The 18,497-nt window shown below is 44.9% G+C and overlaps 3 protein-coding genes across 3 annotated transcripts; all 3 read right to left on the bottom strand.

The window, feature by feature from the left end:
- Positions 1 to 3,006: 3,006 nt before the first annotated feature.
- LOC123115960 (NDR1/HIN1-like protein 13) lies at positions 3,007 to 4,099 on the bottom strand. Its single transcript, XM_044536987.1, has one exon. The coding sequence runs from the start codon at positions 4,047 to 4,049 to the stop codon at positions 3,198 to 3,200; it is 852 nt and encodes a 283-aa protein (XP_044392922.1). The 5' UTR covers positions 4,050 to 4,099; the 3' UTR covers positions 3,007 to 3,197.
- A 2,587-nt stretch (positions 4,100 to 6,686) lies between these two features.
- On the bottom strand, positions 6,687 to 10,814 carry LOC123111298 (uncharacterized). The gene is made up of 4 exons (XM_044532054.1): positions 10,467 to 10,814; positions 10,095 to 10,369; positions 7,907 to 9,592; positions 6,687 to 7,815 (listed from the first exon to the last, which is right to left on the bottom strand). Exons 3-4 carry the CDS (start codon positions 9,588 to 9,590, stop codon positions 6,974 to 6,976), a joined length of 2,526 nt encoding a protein of 841 aa, XP_044387989.1. The 5' UTR covers positions 9,591 to 9,592; positions 10,095 to 10,369; positions 10,467 to 10,814; the 3' UTR covers positions 6,687 to 6,973.
- Positions 10,815 to 11,037: 223 nt separating this feature from the next.
- LOC123111299 (uncharacterized) lies at positions 11,038 to 15,052 on the bottom strand. The gene is made up of 6 exons (XM_044532056.1): positions 14,619 to 15,052; positions 13,944 to 14,150; positions 13,318 to 13,498; positions 12,504 to 12,664; positions 11,988 to 12,218; positions 11,038 to 11,417 (listed from the first exon to the last, which is right to left on the bottom strand). Exons 1-6 carry the CDS (start codon positions 14,880 to 14,882, stop codon positions 11,301 to 11,303), a joined length of 1,161 nt encoding a protein of 386 aa, XP_044387991.1. The 5' UTR covers positions 14,883 to 15,052; the 3' UTR covers positions 11,038 to 11,300.
- Between the last annotated feature and the right edge of the window lie 3,445 nt (positions 15,053 to 18,497).

Below are 18,497 nucleotides of genomic sequence, written 5' to 3'. Positions count from 1 at the left end.
TTAGTATGAACCCTAGCTATTTAGTGCTAGTTAGTATGAACCCTAGGCTATTTTTAGTGCTAGTTAGTTAATTACTTAGATGGTAATTAGGGCAGTAGTTCCTAGGTACTAATTAGTTAGTAAGAATTAGGTACTAATTAGGTACTAGAATATTTTTATTTATAGTAAGTTTATTTTTAGTAAGAACTAGTTGAATTAATAGAACTAGTTAGTAAGAACTTGTTTCTATTTTTTAGTTAAAGCAATTTTTCCCGCCTCGACGTGGACGATGCCTATCCCGCATCCTCGTCGTCGAGTCGACGGAGGACGACACCTGCTTGACCAGATCGGCCATGTCCGGGACTGGGCTCCGCCGGGGTGGTACTGGGAGGCGCTACCTACCGGGGGGCGCAGGTTGGTGAGGAGCCAGCCTGTCGTTGACCCGAACCTTTTTTGGTGGCGGTTGCGTGGGCCAGTGACGATCCAGAGGCTCGAGGACTCCGCGGAGGTGGTGCGTCACCGTGTCAGTGAGGAGGACGCGCACGCCCGTCGCTACTTGTTTGCGTTGGAGCACAGGCCGTTCTCCAATACCTGGCAGGTTCTCCGGGGATCTCACTGGAGCTATGATCCCGTGATGGTGCCTTCTCTGTGGGTGTCCACCGCCCGCGCCGATACCCGTCGTGTGCTAGAGTTTTAGTTGTATTAGTGATGTTATATGTATGACACTATTCATGATGTATTAGTGATAATATTTGACGATGTACTGACGAATGAGATGATCTACTTTTGCTTATTGAATGCATGCTAATTTGAGTCCTATAAGATATTTTGAAATGTATATCTTGTGTTGCTCAATATCCAAGTGGCCGGTCATGTTTGCAGGTTATACCTTCGAGTGGCCTATGTTTTGCCGGAGTGTTGATTCATTTCCGTTCCGGCAAATTTCAGGCGCTCGATATGTCCTATTTTAGCAAAGGTCATGCCGAATTTTTCCGTGAATTTTAGCATGACTTGTGCTAGAATATATAGGAAATATCGAGTGCCCCGGATTTGTGTGTTGAGTATCTTGGTAGTTGTCTTCGATCGATTTTTAATTAATGTTTTAACTATGAACATAGGAAATGTCTGACGACGAGAAGGATTTCGGTATTTGCAAATACTGCGAAGACGAGTGCCGCATGTGCGACGGAATCTTCCTAGATGATGATAGGCGCTTCAGCATCAAGCTGGACGAGAACTTCGAAGTGGATACAGTAAGTCACAACGACAAGTCTTTTTTCGTAATTAAGCATGACATCTGCTTCATTTGCTTCAACTTATATTTTTTTACTATTCTACTAGCGTATCCCCTGCCATGCAAGAGTTTTTGTATTGGATAAGATAGGTTTCAGTCATAGTATGGAGCAAAAGAAAGTTTACTTGAAGACCGAGCATGGTTATATTTTCCATGCGAAGTTATACAATTCAGACGACTACACCTATTTTGGATGCAAAACATGGCGAGCATTATGCAAGACTTATGCATTTGAGCCTGATATGGTTATCACCTTTGATATTCGTCCGGAAGATGATATTGAAGGTAATACCGACATCTGGGTCAATGTGCAAATGCCTCCAGTTATACCATTATGTAAGTTTCTCAACCATATTTATGTCTTTGATATTGTTTATTCAAAAATAGTTGACAACTAATTTGTATTGTCAGCTTATTTCCGTGCAAGCAAACATGTCCAGCGCTTGGTAGACAGGACCATATACTGTCCTGGGGCTGAACTCAACTGCGAGGAGCTCAGTCATTATGTTTCATGGCTTGAGGATCTTGATACTGTCAAGACAAATTTTCTTCCTGCATTTAGAAATCTTAGTACTGAAAATGTGCGACCAATAGTGTTCGTAATGAACTACGGTCACATCCATTTAGGAAGGATGGTAAGATTTTTACTTTTTATCCTCATTGCATCTTTTCCATACATTATTTTTGAAGCTAAACTTCATTGCTAAGTATGTTACCATACGATGTTCTTCAACAGGGACTCCCGATGAATGTTGTGCCTTATGGGGTCGAGACTAAAGGTATCATGAGTATTATCAACTTACGGCCAAGATATCCTACAGCTTACTTTAGTGCATTCAAGATTAGCGACGGATGCTTAATAGTACAAGACTGGACCAAATATGTGTTGGGGGAGCGCAGAGAAGTACTAGGGAGTAGCAACCAGAGGCGCCTTCCATGATTAGGAGACATGTTCATCTGCATGCTCCAACTTGATCAAGGAGGAGAGCTACACATGTTTTATGTTCTTTTACCTAAGAGAGAGCAGCAGGAGTGAGTAGCTGGCTAGAAATGAGTTTCAGGATGATGATGTGCTACACTATTACTATGATGATAAAATAGCTAGTGTTGGTGGTAATGACTATGATGATTATTATTAGCTAGTGTTAGTGGTGATTAAATAAATACTGTTAGTGATAATGACCATGATGATGATTAAATATCTTGTGCTGGCGGATTAGATTCAAGTGGAGGCAACATGTGGTGCACATCGAAAGTACTACTAATTCAAACTAGATCAAGTTTGAATTAGTAGTATACTTTTGACATGTACCACATATTGCCTCCACTTGAACCTAATTCACCTTCATTTAATACACTGTTATGGACATAATGATGTAAACCTCATAACAGCTGGTATTGTACCAATATTTGTATGATGGCGCATAAATACACTAAAAATAAAAAAATAAAAAAATACTAGTAGCGATGGAAAGAAAACACGCTGCAAGTAGATACCTTAGCAGTAGCGCGGTACTGGACAAGCGCTGCAGCTATTTGTACTAGCAGTAGCACGTGATGGCACGCGTTACTGCTAAGCAATAGCTGTAGCGCCTTATTAGTAGCGCGGCTTCCCGCGCTACTAGTGGGCACAAAACACGCACTACTGCTAGGGTTTTCTCTAGTAGTGTATCCTTATGTTAGCTAAACATGTCTTTCATTTCAAGACGAGGGGGTAATTAACCAGTTAAATCTGAGACTCATAGTGTATTTCCTCAAATCAAACAATTGAAATCACACCACAAGGAACATGTTTGAAATTTACAAAATTTAATTCACCCCACCGCCAAATAACTTCCCAGTTAATGCTCGGCCGCTGTTACTGTTGCTAGCCGTTGACACATTGGTAACCACAAGCGACGCCGGCGCCGGTGGCGATCACCAGTCACCACCACCACCACAAGAACGGCCTGACCTTGACCCGGCATCCTCTGTTGGCCGCCGCTGCCTCGCCGGCCAGCCTGTCAACCGTCACCTGGCACGTGGCCTTCACGTCCACCGTCCACGTCCGCAGCACCTTCCCGAACCGCAGCCTCACCGGCACCCGCGCCTCCACCGTCAGCGGCACCGCGCGCGCCGCCTGCTCCGCGGCCAGCTGCTTCCTCTGCTCGTCGCTGAAGCTCACGCCGGTCCCCCTCAGCGTCGTGGACAACACCGTCACGTTCCTCGGCGCCTGGTGGAACGCCGGCCACTGGCCGGCCGCAAGGCGCGCACCGGAGTAAGTGACTGCCACCTCACCGGCCCCGCGGTAGTCGACGCCCACCTTCCTGTTCGCGCCGTTGTCCGCGCGCAGGGCGACTTCGAGCTCCGGCGAGAGCGAAGGGGCGACCACGTCAAGGCCGCGGATGGAGAGGGAGGCGACGGAAAAGGCGGGCGCGCGGGGGCGGAAGACGAGGTACACGGCGCCCACGAACACGGCGGCGGCGAGAGCAAGGAAGAGCACGGCCCCGAAGGCGCCGAAGCAGGCGCGGCGCAGGCGACGGCGCCGGACCGGGCGCTCCGCGAGACTCTTGTACCGGCTGGCCCGGTCGGAGGGCGGCACGCGGAGGACCTGGTCCTTGGGAATCTGGACGATGTACGTCCCGGGCGGCGGCGCCGGCGGGCCGTAGAAGGTGGGGTGGAGCGGCGTGGTCTCCGTGGCTGCCGCCGCCGCCGCCGCTGCGTCCTCCTGGTCCGGCGGCGGCAGAGGGGACGCGGGATGAGGCGGAGACTGCATGGGGTGGACTCGGTCGGCCATGACGGGGCCCGAGTCGCGGTGACGTGAGCTCGAGAACAACGGGGAAGAAGAGTGTGTGATCGAGGGTGCGTGCGAATGGAGGCTTGCTTGGTTTTATAGGGGGAAGAGACGCGTGAGGGGAAAAGGACAAGCGGGAGGGAAACGGTCATCTCACGCTGTTCAAACCGCGCCCTGTTTGTTTTTAGCAAAATTTGATTGAGAAATGGAGCAATTTGATTATGAAGTGTAGATTGTGTTCCATCATAACTTTGAAAAAAGAACTTGAATACATTAGTCAGGTTCTACCACAAGGAACCCTAATGTCCTGGCTTCGCCTCTGTGTTTAGTCCCAGCGGCACGATGTCCGGTTTCAAGATCTCGATGGCGGCGCTGCTCGGGGCACGCGACGAGAAGCCGACGACCCTGTGAGGTCTATTCTTCCCCATCACTCCATCAGGCCATCACGGTGGAGCATTTGAAGCTTAGGCGACCCACATGATAGGCAGTGGAAAACAAGTACTTTATGAGCGCGTTCTTGACGCGCAGCCGAGAAGGAGGGTCATGAAGGTGAGACCCCCTTGACGTTGTCCCACCCGGCTCATAGGGTCGATGGTGACCAGCGTAGCTGCTCCACCTCTCTGCACGTCACGTAGACACCGGAAAGGCACACAACCAGACGACCCATTATGAAGTCAGGGGTGAGGCACGTCCTTGCAGCTGCTGTCAAGCCGCTTGACCATCTTCCCTTGCCGTTGACGGGCAAGTCATACATGGATCGCCAACCATTGGAACAACCCATTGTTAGAAGTGACGGAGCTTGCTAAAAAAATCCAATCTAATCTCTCCCAAAAAATATCCTTCATAACTTGATCCAAGGCAGGGGCCAGTGCCCCCCACCCCCACAAAAAAAAAGAACTTTGAAAAAAGAACTTGAATACATTAGTCAGGTTCTACCACAAGGAACCCTATTGTCCTGGCTTCGCCTCCGTGTTTAGTCCCAGTGCCACGATGTCCAGTTTCAAGATCTCGATGGCGGCGCTGCTCGGGGCGCGCGACGAGAAGCTGACGACCTTGGGAGGTCTATTCTTCCCCATCAGGCCATCACGGTGGAGCATTTGAAGCTTAGGCGACCCACAGGATAGGCAGTGGAAAACAAGTACTTTATGAGCGCGTTCTTGACGCGCAGCCGAGAAGGAGGGTCATGAAGGTGAGACCCCCTTGACGTTGTCCCACCCGGCTCATAGGGTCGATGGTGACCAGTGTAGCTGCTCCACCTCTCTGCACGTCGCGTAGACACCGGAAAGGCACACAACCAGACCACCCATTATGAAGTCAGGGGTGAGGCACGTCCTTGCAACTGCTGTCAAGCCGCTTGACCATCTTCCCTTGCCGTTGACGGGCAAGTCATACAGAGATCACCAACCATTGGAACGACCCATTGTTAGAAGTGGCGGAGCTTGCTAAAAAAAATCCAATCTAATCTCTCTTAAAAAATATCCTTCATAACTTGATCCAAGGCAGGGGCCAGTTGGCCCCACCCCCACCCCCCAAAAAACATAAAAATGAACATAGCTCTACCTGTGGTTGTCTCTATAATCTCATATTGTCTCGCAAATCTATTTATTATATACTAGAAGCATAATATGAAGGAAAAATAAAGATATTTCCTAGAAAACATCACATTAAATAAACACGAATCAACATTCTCATGTAAGAACTTGAACAATAAGAAATTAATTCATTGCCCGCGCAAATTATTGAGACATGCCAAAAGGAACTAACTTCACTAATATGGTTCAAGTTGTTTTTCTAATTTGTTATGATTTATTCATATGCATAACAGTAATGGTCAAAGTTGCATTTTTTGAGACCATGCATGTTGCATGTCTAAAACATTATGTTTTAGAATGGGGAAAATAAATGGAGGGAGCCATTTTATTGCCTTACTTCGCAACAAGGACAAATTTTCTTTATTAACTTCATACGCATTTGAAGATCTTTATAACAAATAAATCCCGAACATATATTCATATGAGGTTCCATGTTTTTAGGCATGATTATTATATACAAGCACATTGATAGACATGGGGAAATGAGAATCTTTTGTGCAAAAAGGAAAATGAGAATCATTTTGAACGTCATAAAATAATAATAATAATAATAATAATAATAATAATAATAATAATAATAATGTTTCGGCGCTACAAATTCTACGGCATTTATTTTCGATCAGATGTACTACCTCCGTCTAGGTTTATTGATCCCCTTTGTGTTTTGCATCAAATTTTGGCCGTAGATTTGACTAACATAATATAGGTTGTACTCCCTCCGTCCCAAAATAAGTGACTCAAGTTTGTACTAACTTTGTACTAAAGTTAATACAAACTTGAGTCACTTATTTTGAGACAGAGGGAGTATGTCACAAAACTTACATTGTTGGATTCATATTCGAAAGAGGTTTTCGGTGATATTATTTTTGGTGTATATAACTTATTTTTTGGTAGTTGAATTAAAGGTCAAAATTTGATCCAAAATACAAGGAGGGACTAATAAACCAGGACGGAGGTAGCAGTAGTAGCCCGTTAAGCATTTTGATTACCCCAGTAAATTCTTCCTTTTAGTAGGCTTTGAAGTTGATACTGCCAGGGCTAATCGGCAGAGCTCCTGACACATTTTTCTTTGAAGTACAGAGGGATATAGTTCAACTCTACTATTAGCCTATTTCACTAAAAATAAAGAAAGGCAAACGTTTGAGAACATAGCCATTCATAATTCAAATCCAGTTTTCTCCAAAAAAAATAAAAAAAATGAGCGCGTAGTGCTTTTGAGCCCTTGTTTAATGGAACTTAGCTTCAGTTTCTCACATCAAAGCTATTTGAAACTTTCCAGAGCTCCAGGAGTAGCTCAATGCCTGGATCATGTGTTGCAACCTGCAATTTCAAACATCATCCATGCCGCCCTTCAACAGCAACAGATTTAGGAGTTCCGGCTGAATCTTTGGGCTCAGTTACTTTAGAACCACTGCCAAATGTGTCATAACCAGAATCATCATCCAGAGTTTGGGCCTCGGTAACCTCCAGTTCAGAGTTGAGCTCGAATGGCTTCAGCTCCACCTCAACATCTTGGGACATCTTCACCTTGTTATGGCCAGAGCTTAACTGCTCGAAAGCAGAGCCGACATCTTCGACGGGCTCTGTTTCAAGACCTAGCGTGCCAGAAGCACTCCCTCCTGTACCTTGAGCAAGCTTGTGCTCTGAGCTATGATGCATTTGATCCTGCACATCTTCGAGTGTATTGAATAGCCTTTTCATCTCTTCAGCTGAGCTCACCTCAATAACATGGAGCCTAGAAGTACCTGCAAGCTGCTGGTTTTCTTCTGCAGTTGACAGCTCTCTGGACCCATTTCCAACTGGGACTTCTGAAGTATGCTCATCTGCAGCAGGAAATGCTTCTTCACTTGACTTATCTTGAACTGGTTCAACATCACAAGCGTCACATGTCAGTGCTTCGTGATTGATTTGTACAAATTTTGAATTTAGTTCTTCAACTGAACTCGCTTCAATGGCATGCATCCCAGGGTTTGGACATAACGCCGGGTCACTCAAATCATCTTCAAGTGTAACTGTCAAAGGTTGCCCCATAACGGGCTCTGAAACGTACTGCACTAGCACTTCCTCCATGCGGCTCCTGAATAACGAGTTAACTTCATTGATGGAATTCGCTCCGATGACATGTTGCTCGGAATTATTTACTTTGGATAGACAGCATAGCACTGTTTGCTCACCGCCTGCAAGATATTATCAACCTTAGTTGAGCAAAGATTTCCAATAGGAAAAAGTACATTATATTTATTCATCTGAAAGCCATAACAAATTTACCTGGATGTACTGAAACCTCCGCTTCTGAAGTGCTGGATTCATTTTTCATGGTAGGAAATGAATTTATATCATCACTGGAATCAGCATTGTTATTGCCTTCATGCATCCCATAATCTCCTTTCAACACACCAGCATCTGAAATTACTGGGCTTAGTATTTTGATCTCTTCACCTAAATGTGCTTCCTGTGAACAAGACAACCTCCCATCATTCCCTTGCTTAGCAGCATCACTGTCCGAGTGACTACCAAGGGCATCTTCTCCACTGGTTTCACCTTTCTCCGATTTGAGGCCACTGCGATGTGGATTAACGGAGTGCCGTCCATGGAAGTTTCCATGCTTTCTAAGCTGTGTTGCTGGAGAGTACGAGCGAGGAGTCCATGTTTCTTGCAATTGACTGTTATGGTCCACAATATGGTCAGAAGGAAGATCAAATAGGTTTCCCCTCGGCAGGAGGACGGATGGTGCTGAATCAGGTATCTGGGGCAACTCTATCACTTCCCCTTCTCCTGAGGCATTTGAAGGATCATATGGTTCGCCTCTTGGTGTGGAAATGGAAGGAACCTGGACAAAGAAACGGGATGCCTCCTTCAATTTCTGTGTTGCATCAGCGGTTTGCAAGTCCATTAGCCTCTGGTCGAGTTCAAACTTCAGGATATTCTTTGCTCTCTGCAGCTCCATCAGACCATCGGCCCTACCATTCTTTCCTATGACATCCTCCTGATCACTTCCATCATCTTTCTCCGCTTCCTCTCCTTCATCTTCATCGTCCGAGATACTGTCGTCGTCATCCTCCTCAAGGTCACTCTCATCGTCATCTGATGAAGAATTCAAGTTGTCCCTGGACCTGGAGGCCAAGGTGGGGTGACCAGTCCCCAAGTCTATCAGTGGGTGCAACTCTTCAAGCATTGGGATTATGTCAGTCATGGATGCATCAGGAGAAGAACTATCATCAGTAAGATCAGATTCAGAACCATAACAAGGATCCTGCCTGTCAGCAGACTGCCAGCAGGGACTCGTGGGTTCACCAAACTGATAATGACTGTGTACTTCATAGTCACCTCTTTCATTATTGCTGCTCACAAATTCTCGCAGATCAGACTTCTCGCTGATTTGCTCACCATATCCTTCTCTTCCCACAATGAAATTGCTCTGGGCATATTTAGAAGACTCCGTGCTAAGCACAGTATCAGCCGCCACAATCGTGACATTTGTTTCTTCACAGTGATTGTCATGCGTGCTATTGGCCGGGGCTCTCTCCTCGACATATACTCCTGCACTGCCAGTTCTTTTCTCCAAGCTATTCTCGATAGTAACACTCTCAACCTCCTCGGTCGAGCAGTCAGCAATGGAATTTTTGGACTCCGGGGACTGAGTTTGTTGATCGTCAGAGTCTCCTTCTGCAGTCACTGAGGGGGTATCTGGTTCACCATAACTCAAAAGGGCTCCGAGAAGAAGTCCGGTTAACAGCAGGAGAGGAGAGGAAGACACTAGGAAAGCAAGTAGAGGAGGACAAATCCTATGTAGTAGCAGCAACAAAATCCCAGCGCCGAGTACCATAGGATAATCACAAGAAGATTGATAAGCGACTGCGAAAGAGGAATGCAGTATCCTCTTGGCGTGCAGAACGAGATCGTTTGTACTGAGATCCTTAGTCATCTGCTTAAATTTGTCCATTAAACACATTCCTGGCATGATAATAGGAAGCAAGAAGCAGATCATTAGCCTGGGTATAATTCCAATACTAGTGATTATAAAGCATGTGCAGATGAATTGAGCTCATGATCCTGTGAAAATGTTTGTTCTCTATCTGTTTCTGATGCGGTGATGCCCATTGTTGAAGAACACTCTGTACACTAGTACACTAACAATGAACGTTGATAAGAAAGATCACTTCCTACAAGATGAACTGGGCGACAAATTTGAGCAGACACCCAGTTCTTCATTAACCAGATGACTTCTAAAATCATTTTTTGCTTGCAAATGTCTACAAGCGCCGACCTAAGACAGGAGTAGAAGAAACTCCGGTTTGAGGAACAGACTGGCAGAAATTACACAAGAAGGAAACAAAGATTCATCACAGCATAGGCGTAGTGCTTTCAGCGGACAATAGCAAACCAGCAACGGCACTCAACGAAACCAGCAGCATGCACAGCACAAGAAGCGTCACTGGGTGAAGGATGGGCTCACCTGCGTCGACGTCGATGGCGAACAGCAAGAACCAAAATCTCCTAGCGTCACTGGCGCAGATGCATGCAGTGGAGAAATGGCAACCACATGGAACTGGATCGAACAAGTAAAGAAGCGGAGACCAAAGCAAGGAAGGAAGCTGCAGTGCGGTGCACTAGGGAGGCTCCTTTTTCCGGTGTCTGGATCCCTTGCTTTGCACTTGCAGCACCACCCTTGACAGACAAAAAATGCTTTGGTCGGCACCAAAAGGCAGCCCTGAGGCATCTCTCCCTGTCCTGGAGATCATGGTGTGAGGAGAAAGTTACTCAGGTGGCATCATAACACTACATGACATGTCCAAATGTACTAGTAGTACAGAGGTCGATCTCCTACCTTTGTCCATCATGAAGCAATGCTAGGAGATCTCGGCATACTTTGTCTTTTGTTTTTATTTCCCCTTTCTCTTTATGCTTGGTAGTACAATGAGCTTCTGAAATGGCGGCATGTGCTGGACCTTTTCCTGTGGGGCGAGGGCGTGGCGTGCTGGATGCGTATCATTGCTCTGCTAGATCCACAAACTACAGTGGCATAAATGATATTGATAAAAAGGGCGGGTAAAGTTAAGTGAGAGATAAACAAAGTAAACGACTCGGCTCCTCGTTTCACTGTTGCCTTGTGTAATTCTCAATCCTGCCAAAGAGTCTCGTGTATATATATTTTTTGAATCCCAGGAATTGTTCATCTGCATCAATAAAAAAAAGTTCATCATGCATGCGCACAAGCGCATTCGGTACAGAAGAGAAGCAAGGCTACACAACATCAATCACTTCAGCAAAGTCCCAGGAAAATTCTTCAAGGCCCGGAAGAGATCAAGTCTTTTCTCTTAACAGCCCTGACCTCACAGCACTATCACCAAATGGATACATGTCCATAACTTTTGGAAAACAAGCAACCACAGCTCTGGTAACAACAAGCAGCGAGATTTTCTGCACTACAACTCATTTATCATCATCCATCTATTTCCTGTACACATCCAAGTGATAACGTTTTACACGGAGAAAGCGGTTTACGCGTTTACATCAACATGTCAGCAAAGGGAGACCTGAGCTCATTTCTGTCCTGGGAAAGGAAAGGTGCTCGCAAAAAACTGCACCAGGTTACACTAGGACTCAGCCATAAGCAAACAATATCCCTCAGAAATTCAAAACTGTGTTCCTTTGGGTTAAATCAATCAGAAATGTATTGTTCTGACTGGACAATGGTTGTTAGCTGCTTCAGGTTAGCTAGTACATGTCTTGGGCCAAGACTTTCAGCGCCAATGTGGTTCAGAAGTTGTTCGACATCCTGTCAGCAAACATAGCAGGAAGGTTAAACGTCTAAGAAGAATTAATGCATAAAGGGGTGGAAGTAAACACTACACAGCAAGTTCCTTTTGATAACCAACTATTTCAGGGACATATAATTACTCAAATAAAAATCTGGATAAAATTGTGTGCCAATTATACCTGAACTACAGTTTATATTCCAGAAACCTAGAGGAGGGTACTGTTACTCATTGGTTGCCATTAAATTTCCATGCATCACTAAGCTCCATGTTTATGATTTTCTACACAGCTTCCCAGCTCACAAGTAGTAGAAAATGGCCAACATTTTCATGAGATGCCACTTTTGCTACTTCCACAAAAAAGCTCTGTCAAACTCATTTAAGGTTGACCTTTTTGTCATATCCTGATCCATATCTAAGTATCTACTCACTCTCCCACTCAAGTACAAAAACATGACTATGGTCTGCTTATATTAACATTCTAAACCACCTATTTGATGCTAAGAGCTTAGCAGAGAGATGTAGGCAGGTCATTCTCTTAAATCATATTACGTTTGTAAGATCAAAAGCTCTAAACTAATGACACCTACCTTGTTTAACAAGAATACAGCATATGCCGATCTTGTTGTTTCTTGGCCTTCAAAAAACAGAGGAAATTCCATTGTCCTCATGCTCGTGCTCGAAGGGGTAGAAGAACTTACTCCTGGAGCTATAGATGGGTCAACTGAAGGGGCATGATCAACAACATAAGAATGTGAACCTCCCAACCGTAGTGGATATCGAAGAGGAACATCGAGATATGATGCAATAAGGGAGACCGCCTATGAGTCAAAAACAAATAAATATAGATTCAGCAGTACAAACGGAGAAAGGCTGGCATACTAGTCTATGAATGAAAACTTCGTGTCATTTCTATCACCGCGAAACACAAATTGATGAGCACTTAGTTATATGTCGATCTGATATAAATATCCCGTCATTCTACAACAGAATATTAACTCATACAGTATAAATTTTCAAACTCCTATAGAAAGGATTAGAAGCAAACTAGAACGAATGAAGTCAAATTCTACTCGTTAATTATTTATCAAGATTTAAATACATACATGTGCAACATATCCAAGAAGAGTAGCAGACTTTTGAATCTCTGTCTTGTCACTGAAGTAGCTGGTCTTTTTTATAGAAAGCTTTGATAACTGTAGACCCAAAATGGCCAAAGGTGTCTGTCCGTTTTGGGAACCATTGGGCGACACTGCTTCACCAACTCCTGAAATTTTTTGGTAGACTTAACAACCGTGACAAGAAACTTTAAAATTACAGTCCCAGAATTCATGATTCATTCCATTTTCTTAAGAGGGAAATGAAACCAGTGTATCCAATTCTTTAATAAAAATTGTCGATTTCAACATAATAGCTATGAAATGCCGATTTCATCATAATAGCTATGAAATGCCAATTTCATAAGAATAGCTACTTAAATGAAAATGTTACATGATGCGGCAGTCATGCTGCAGTGCATGAACATAACTATTGAATAGGAGAAATAATCGTAAGTCCTTAAAGTGCATCGATGCTATACTGTATGAGACAATTCCAAATCTAGAATTGCAGAATAATGCAAAAGGAGTAAGAAACTAAATGGCTGGGAAGATCCGGGTACAACCACTATGCAAATAAGTTTGGCTACCAAGCATCAGCGTTGAATATTTATTGCATAAACAAATAAACTTATTAATCCACCCACAAATAAGTTCATGCAAGCATCAGTAGCAAGAACTACAGCAAGACAAATTTGCACGCTGTATGGTTCTTAATATGCTTGTGACTAGTGAAAACATCTGCATGGAATTTTAGTATTTCACAGAGAGCTGGTACGCAGAATTGGTGACTCATGAAGGTCGCAACAGGGGAGAGACATACCTGTTCTAGTGATACTAGAGTTTAATCCAGGCTTTACAATTGGAGATTGCTCATTCAAGGGCCTCACGGGATATATCTGAGCAACTTGTCCTATCATGTATTGTTGTCTCATCCGTAACATTCGTTCCAGACCTTTAAGACGACCATGGCCACGTTCCCCAGACAGCAATTTACAAGGTTCCTATAACCACCATCACCCATACAAAAATGTTCGAGTGAGATTTGTGGAATAGAAGAGTCCCATCATATCCAGTTTTGAAGCTTAGAAAAACGTTCTTTCTAGAATCCCCATCATGATAATCTATTTACACCAGATACCAAATTTAAGAGAAGAATATGTTCAAGTAAAGAAATACTCAACGTCAAAATTTGGTCTACGCTCATACAGGCCACAATGCACTGCGTCTTTATGTAGCCTTTGGATTCAATACTGATAGATTTATTATCGGAATTTACAAGGAGCTCTGTTAAATGGCCATGAAACTTCCATACGCCCCACAAAAAAAACAAGCAGCAGGAAATGCTTTTCGGTAGAAAATTCCATGCACAAGACTTTATGGCTTCTTAACAGGGGATAAAAGAAAACAGTGCAACCACTTCTCGATCGCGCACATACAACTGAATACCTGTAATTTACTTTGTGCTGCACCAACAGTTTTGTCTGCTACTGTCAGTGTTCTGATCTTGACACAAAGTTGCTCCCTTCGATCCTCAACATTCGCAGACACTTCCTTCGTTTGCATCCTCAATTCCCCCATAAAATCAGCATGTGATTGCAATCTCTGCCTCATCTCAGCCAACTCATTATCCTGCTGAAGAACTGCTTTTCTTGCCTGCCCGTCAACATATTTCGAAGTACAAATCAAACATCCAGAATAACTGTGATGTAATTTGCAACGAAGCTAATTTCATAAAACCGAAGAGATGCATTGAAAAATACCATAATAGTCGCACGGCGAACTTTCACAAGTTAAAAACAACGAAAGGCCCCTTTTGGTTAAAATGTTTACAGGGCATCTAGTATCTGCGAACAAAATCTGATCACCAGACCGAGGACACACTAGTCACTAGGTACAAAAAATACTGAAAACAGGAGCGATCAGAGGAACGAAATGTTGCTCGCAAACTGAAGAATGTGTAAAGGCTCGACATCTCTGATGGAAGTAGACCTAATCCGGGAACAAAGCAAAGCACGCCGGAGATCCGGTGTGCGAATTGCAGAAAAGGATCTCATCATTTCACTAAGGATGAAGCAAGGAGTAACCCTAGGCAGATCGAGTAATAATTAACTAATCAATTACCTCGAGCGCGGACTCGAGGCGCGCGGCGAGGCCGGCCTTGCGGTCCCTGGCGGCGGCGAGCGCGGCGGACAGGCTCCAGAGGCGCGCGAGCTCCTGCTGAAGCTCCTCCCAGCCGACGACCTTGGGCGCGTCGGCACCCAGCACCTCGCTCCCCGGCACGACCACCCACGTGCTCCCGGTGCTGCTGTCGCGCTCCTCCTCCTCCTCTTCCTCCTCCTCTGGCGGGGACGGGTCAGCGCTGGCAGACGAGGGCCCCGGGTCCATGGTCCGGGATCATAGGTAGAAGCTGGTCGGGATTCCTCTAGGGTTTGGAGATTTGCGCTTCTTCCTCTTCTTCTCCGAGAGATCCTGCTCGGTTTTTTTTCCTCGATCGAGTTTCTAGTCTGAGTGGAACGAAGGGGCAGCGGAGGAGAATGGCGTGGTTCGTAGCGACGAGGAAGAACAAATCAGGCCCACCTCCATCTTGGGCTTGAGACAGTTTTTTCATTTTCTGTGTATGTAAACCGGAAATACCGCTCAAAAAAATATAAACCGGAAACCACCGGTTAGGGTACCCTAGCTCTTAAAAAAATTTATAAGTGTTAGGGCATATTTCTCTCCTAGTGGTTTTGGTGATTGATGACAATGCATTTGCGGATTAATCGTGTACGTTCAGCATTTCAGATAATCTATCATATGGCACATGACGATTCAAACCCATCGGAGATATAGAGTGGAGATGTTTATTTTTCCTGCGTTTCTTTTTCAGTGGATTTGAGTAGTAGGAAAACCGTACTATTAGAAAGGGGTCGCATCGAAAAGGTTTGGATGGAATCATCACGTACACAACTTCTTTTGCACCCCCTTCAGTTCCCGCATCTTTGGAGTTTATCCCCTATTCTTCTGATAACATGTCCTGAGGCAGCGGTAGTACCGCTTGTAAGTGGTACTTCCGCTGATCCAGTTCCGCGTGTACTACTGCTTGTTCTGTTGTCTACTCGTGCTCAGAGGCAGCTGCGCGGAAGTAGAGCGACCGCTTGTGGTACTTCCGCCCCATTTCCGCAGATCACACTATAGCTCAAACAGATGTAGCCGAAGTAGAGCAGCTGCCACTACCGCTTATATTTATGCCTCTGGACATGTTTACCACTCCGCGGTAGTAGGGCGACAATAAGGCAGCGGTAGTACCGCTTATAAGATGTACTACCGTCGTACTTCCGTCCCCACCACCGCTAGTCCCTACACACTGCACCCTAAGCGGCGACATCGCTAGGGCGAGCGGGAGTACTGCTCCAGCGGCACTGTCGCCTCGGGGTGCTCTGCCCATGAACTGTATTCTGGGGAACTATCGCCCGGACGGTAGTATCACTTGTGTGCGGACTGTGGACAGAATAATGGTTGGATTTGTCCCCGCGATAAATAGGGGGTCTTCTTCCCAAGAAGACTTACCTATTTCTTCCCCAAATTCCATTGGTGCTCAAAGCTCCATTTTCGTCGATCTCTCTCCCTAGCCAATCAAATTTGTTGTATAGGGTTTGGTTGAGAGGGCCCCGATCTACACTTCCACCAAGAGATATTTGATTTCCCCCATTAATCCCTTGTGGATCTTGTTAGTCTTGGGTGTTTGACCACCCTAGATGGAAGAGTGTAGGACCTTGAAGTATGTCTAGAAGGGGGGTCATTAGACTACTTGACCAATAAAAACTTAAACTTTTCCCATTTTTAGAGTTTGGCAGATTTTAGCTACTTTAGGACAAGTCAAGCAATCATCACACAATTCAAGCAAGCATGCAAAGAGTATATAGGCAGCGGAAATTAAAGCATGCAACTTGCAAGAAAGTAAAGGGAAGGGTTTGGAGGATTCAAACGCAATTGGAGACATGGTTGTTTTTGGCATGGTTCCGATAGGTGGTGCTATCGTACATCCACGTTGATGGAGACTTCAACCCACGAAGGGTAACGGCTGCGCGAGTCCACGGAGGGCTCCACCCACGAAGGGTCCACGAAGAAGCAACCTTGTCTATCCCACCATGGCCATCGCCCACGAAGGACTTGCCTCATTAGCGGTAGATCTTCACGAAGTAGGCGATCTCCTTGCCCTTACAAACTCCTTGGTTCAACTCCACAATCTTGTCGGAGGCTCCCAAGTGACACCTAGCCAATCTAGGAGACACCACTCTCCAAGAAGTAACAAATGGTGCGTTGATGATGAACTCCTTGCTCTTGTGCTTCAAATGATAGTCTTCCCAACACTCAACTCTCTCTCATAGGTTTTGGATCTGGTGGAAAGAAGATTTGAGTGGAAAGCAACTTGGGAAGGCTAGAGATCAAGATTCATATGGTAGGAATGGAATATCTTGGTCTCAACACATGAGTAGGTGGTTCTCTCTCAGAAATGGTAAGTTGGAAGTGTAGGTTCGTTCTGATGGCTCTCTCCACGAATGAAGAGGAGGTGGAGGGGTATTTATAGTCTCCACACAAAATCTAACTGTTACACACAATTTACCAAACTCGGTGGGACCGAATCATTAAACTCGGTCAGACCGATTTAGCAAATAATGTGACCGTTAGGGTTTTCGGTGGGACTGACATGCATCACGGTGAGACCGATTCGGTTAGGGTTAGGGCATAACGTAATCTCGGTAAGACCGATTACACAAACTCGGTGAGACCGATTTGGTAATAAGCTTTCCAGAGAGTTGGTCAGGTAAACTCGGTGGGACCGATTTTCTCTTTTCGGTGAGATCGAAATGTTACAAAAAGGAAACAGAGAGTTTACATTGCAATCTCGGTGGGACCGATCGCTCACTTCGGTTAGACCGAAACGTTACGAAGGGAAATAGAGAGATTACAACCCCATCTCGGTGAGACCGAGATCCCTATCGGTAAGACCGATTTGCTTAGGGTTTGTGGCAGTGGCTAAGACTTTTGGAATCGGTGGCGCCGGATAGGAAGAATCGGTGTGACCGATTTTGGCTTTGGGTTTAGGTCATTTGTGGATATGGGAAAGTAGTTGAGGGTTTTGGAGCATATCACAAAGCACATGAAGCAAGAGGCTCATTAAGCAACACCTCATCCCTCCTTGATAGTATTGGCTTTTCCTATAGACTCAATGTGATCTTGGATCACTAAAATGTAAAATGAAGAGTCTTGAGCTTTTGAGCTTGAGCCAATCCTTTGTCCTTAGTATTTTGAGGGATCCACTTTCATCATCCATGCCATGCCATTCATTGAGCTTTCATGAAATAATAGTCTTGGAATAGCATTAGCTCAATGAGCTATATGTTGTTATGAATTACCAAAACCACCTAGGGATAGTTGCACTTTCAAAGAGGTCACCTCAGAGCTACAATCCATTGTGGTGAAGCTTCGTGGTGGTCTTGGGAGCCTCCAATTCAGTTGTGGAGATTGCCCCGACCTTGTTTGTAAAGTTTCGGTCATCGCCTTCAAGGGCACCACCAGTGGAATCTCAGTTCTCGCATTGTGTGAGAGTGTGAGGAGAATATGATGGCCCTAGTGGCTTCTTGGGGAGCATTGTGCCTCCACACCGCTCCAACGGAGACGTACTTCCCTCTAAAGGGAAGGAACTCCGGTAACACATCCTCGTCTTCACCGCATTTACGGTTATCTCGTACCTTTACATTGTGCAAGCTTGTATTATTGTGTATTCTTTGCTTGCTCGTGTTGTTGTTGTTGTTGTTGTTGTTGTTGTTGTTGTTGTTGTTGTTGTTGTTGTTGTTGTTGTTGTTGTTGTTGTTGTTGTTGTTGTTGTTGTTGTTGTTGTTGTTGTTGTTGTTGTTGTTGTTGTTGTTGTTGTTGTTGTTGTTGTTGTTGTTGTTGTTGTTGTTGTTGTTGTTGTTGTTGTTGTTGTTGTTATTGTTGTTGTTGTTGTTGTTGCTG

Source organism: Triticum aestivum, chromosome 5B, assembly GCF_018294505.1.
Source record: "Triticum aestivum cultivar Chinese Spring chromosome 5B, IWGSC CS RefSeq v2.1, whole genome shotgun sequence".
Taxonomy (NCBI): Eukaryota; Viridiplantae; Streptophyta; class Magnoliopsida; order Poales; family Poaceae; genus Triticum; species Triticum aestivum.
The sequence above is the reverse complement of the archived record's forward strand: the minus strand, read 5'-3'. Positions and strand labels throughout refer to the sequence as shown.